Genomic DNA, 3,471 nt, shown 5'->3' with positions numbered 1-3,471 from the left:
GCTAACAGCTAGCCAATGAGAGCCTGTCAATTAGCATCCTTTACCTAGCGTCAGACTGACCAGCTGTTGTTACTGGCCTGATTTCTACTCATTTACGTTCAGTGGCTAGAGCTAACAGCAACAGTTAGCAGTTCATTTTCACAATCACAACATAACACAAACACATATGAACCTAACATATTTAAAAACAAAAAAATGCAAGTGAAAACTATTTTGTGTGGCAGGGCACCTTTAAAGCCAAATTTACATAGTGGCCAAAATGTGCTCCTGCTCTATATGCATATTAGTGCTGATGCACAGTCCGAGCATCCAGGTAATTTTATATGTGGAAGCTGAAGGATTTGGCTTGATTTCCCACTATCATACTTATGTTATTATATACATATTTGACTATCATAGAAATTAAAGGGGCTCCACCTCCAACGCTGTATCCAGTTCTCTAAAATGCACGATTGGTACATTTTCTGTTCTTCCATTTATTGTCTATGGAGCAGCTCCAGATTTTATACATGATGACATCACCAGTTTGAGACTTGCTTCTGGTTTCTGGCTTTAAAAAAAATAGCTCATGTAGGCCATGGAAAAAACAGTGAAATTCTTAATTGAGGTGCCTTTAAGTACAGAATTTAAGTACATACACTTAGTTACAGTCAGCCTGTGCTGTTGTAAGGAGTGTAGAGAGAGTGAACAACAAAGAATGACGCCCTCCACTACTTTCTATTGCACAAAAACCACTCTGCTCTCTTGTTTCGATCACAACTGTCCTGCTGTCTGTTTCCACGTGTTCCAGCCGTTTCTACAGCTCCTCCCCCTTTGTTCCAAACCTTCTTGCCCATTGGCTGAGCCTCCTGTCACACAGCGCGGAAGAGGATGTTACCCACCCCTCTCTCTGCTTGACAGTTCCCTCCTGACGTCACCGGTTCCGTCCCAACACGGAAATATGGAATAGCGACGTGAACGGCTGCGCTGCTGTTATTATGGATTTAAAGTGGTACTACTAGCTTAACTTTCATCTTGTTTATTGACTACCCGCGCGGCTTTAGCAATGTTAAACGGCCGGTGCTAACTTTCTGATAGATGGACGCCAACGCTGGAAATGGAGAGAGAGTTCGACCTCTGTTGTTAGTTCAATAGCTTTAACCCTCCGTTTGTTCAAAGCCATGAAACAAAGTGGTTTGAGGGTCATGGGGGCTCTGGAACGCCTGCTGCTTTCTGTCCTGCTGCTGTCCTGGGAAGGCAAGCTATTTCAGGTATAAAGTGTGTAACGGTAAAGTGTGGTTTTTCTGTTGTTGTTGCTGTTGTTGGTGGTAATACCGTTTGGGGGTGTTGCTATTTTTGCGCAGCAGAGACCGCAACTGGCATCCCACTGCGCTTCTGTGTCTATTTCAGGCTCGAGTATAGTTGTCATGTTATGATGATAGGTCGTTAGTCCAAATTGCTTGAAGAAAGTTAATACTGTGTGTGTGTGTGTGTGTGTGTGTGTGTGTGTGTGTGTGTGTGTGTGTGTGGTTGGGTGTGTGTGTGTGTGTGTGTGTGTGTGTGTGTGTGGGCGCGCGCAGCGCGCGAGCGGGCGTCTCGCACGTCTTGCAATCGTTGCAATGGTGTGCTCGTTCCTAGGAGTGTGTTCAGTTTTCTGTTGCCACCGTAGTGGGTAAATAAGGGTGGTGGAACACACACACACACACACACACACACACACACACACACACACACACACACACACACACACACCACACACACACACACAGTCAGACAAAACACATACAAGTTTTCAATATGGGTGAAGGGTTGGGAGGAGGGAAGCAAGGGATAAGGAAATCCTGCTAAGGGAGGAACAAGGTATATTATCAGAAAAGGCGAGGTGTGTGTGTGGGTGTGGTGTGTGTGTGTGTGTGTGTGTGTGTGTGTGTAAATCTCTGATACATGACATGGTGACTGTCAGACAGACGGCTTAAAGTTTCTCTCTCTTTTATTTTCTCTTTGTGGTTACCCATCAGGTTGGAGGGGTCAGATCAGTCACCCTACCAGAATCCCTCCTGTTCGTCTCCACGCTGGACGGTAGTCTTCATGCTGTCTCCAAACAGTCAGGAGACATAAAGTGGACCCTCAGAGAAGGTTCATACAATTAGATCTCTATTATTAATAGTCAATATTATTTCCTCAATCTTTATTTTCAATTTTAAACATGTCTTATGAAATTGTCCTTTTATTTCTTTCAGACCCCATTATTCAAGTACCGGTCTACCTCACAGAGTGAGTAACACAATAAAGCTAAATTTCCTATCCCGATATATAGGTAATTTCATATCTGGATAATAATACACAGTATATCAGAATATTGTTGTAAATACATTTTCTGGTAATTTAATAAATAAATAGTTTATATGAAATAACTACATGGTAAAGCCTATTTTTTGTATACTCATGTGTAAATTAAATACTTGACAAATGAAAAGTACTGATTGTTTTCTCATATAGTAAGAACATTATTGCAAAATGAACATAATGTGCAAGGAGCGGAATGGAAAGCATTGTCCAAATGACGTAAATATTGCCGTAATGTAGTTTTGCTGCTGGTTTTAGGTTGCTATAAAAATGTTATGATGGACATTTTTATTGCATTTTTTTTTACAGTATTGTATATCATCATATCGCCCAGCTTATGCATTTACACATATAAACATCCACACAACTCGTGTTTTTGGTAATGTGTTTGTAGCACAGTATCGAAAAAAAACTAAAAGTACCAAACGTTGGCAGATTTGTAGTCTAAGTCTTATATATTTATTATTGGATTAGTTCATTTCATTTATTTATTCAGTCTTGTACAACTGCTTTTAAATTTTATTTTACACAAACACTGATTATAGCAAAGCAACTGGGAGAAGGTATCAGTGCTGAGAGCCAATATTATTGACATATTTCCAATAATCAGTGGTCTGATGAATGAATGTTGTTTTTGTAGGCCGGGCTTTCTCCCAGACCCCAATGATGGCAGTTTGTATGTTCTGGGCGGCAAACACAAGGAAGGACTGATGGTAAAGAAGGAAGTGTTTGTGTGTTTCTGTTTTTGTGCATCAGTTTTCACTTCATGACCCATTGTTTGGATGTACCTGCAGAAACTGCCCTTCACCATCCCAGAGCTGGTTCAGTCGGCTCCCTGCAGGAGCTCTGATGGTATACTCTATACAGGTGAGGCACTGAGGCCTACTTTATCAACGTGTGAGACACACATTTGTCCGAGACAAAGAATGACAGACGAGACATACTGGATATCTGACATATTTTACTGATGTTGGCTAATATTTGTGTGTCTGTGTGAATTGTGTGCACGTGAAGGTAAGAAGCAGGATGTGTGGTTCGTGGTGGATCCTGAGACAGGGGAGAAGCAAACCAGTTTAACCACCTCCACCTCCGAATCCATCTGCCCTAACACTCCCCTGCTGTACATTGGACGCACAGGTATGTTGT

General features: G+C 41.7%; 1 protein-coding gene across 3 annotated transcripts in view; it reads left to right on the top strand.

Moving 5' to 3' along the window:
- The first annotated feature begins 908 nt into the window (after nucleotides 1-908).
- The window catches only part of ern2 (endoplasmic reticulum to nucleus signaling 2), a 14,580-nt gene continuing 12,017 nt past the window's right edge, over nucleotides 909-3,471 (top strand). For all 3 annotated transcript variants that reach the window (XM_032538681.1, XM_032538670.1, XM_032538659.1), the window contains exons 1-6: nucleotides 909-1,250; nucleotides 1,998-2,115; nucleotides 2,220-2,253; nucleotides 2,966-3,038; nucleotides 3,120-3,192; nucleotides 3,340-3,462. In XM_032538681.1, coding sequence (XP_032394572.1) covers nucleotides 1,161-1,250; nucleotides 1,998-2,115; nucleotides 2,220-2,253; nucleotides 2,966-3,038; nucleotides 3,120-3,192; nucleotides 3,340-3,462 — 511 coding nt within the window. In that variant the 5' untranslated portion in view covers nucleotides 909-1,160. The remainder of the gene's footprint in view (nucleotides 1,251-1,997; nucleotides 2,116-2,219; nucleotides 2,254-2,965; nucleotides 3,039-3,119; nucleotides 3,193-3,339; nucleotides 3,463-3,471) is intronic.

This window comes from Etheostoma spectabile, chromosome 2 (assembly GCF_008692095.1).
Source record: "Etheostoma spectabile isolate EspeVRDwgs_2016 chromosome 2, UIUC_Espe_1.0, whole genome shotgun sequence".
NCBI classification, from domain to species: Eukaryota; Metazoa; Chordata; class Actinopteri; order Perciformes; family Percidae; genus Etheostoma; species Etheostoma spectabile.
Note: the sequence above shows the minus strand (reverse complement) of the source record. Positions and strands in the feature narration are given on the sequence as shown.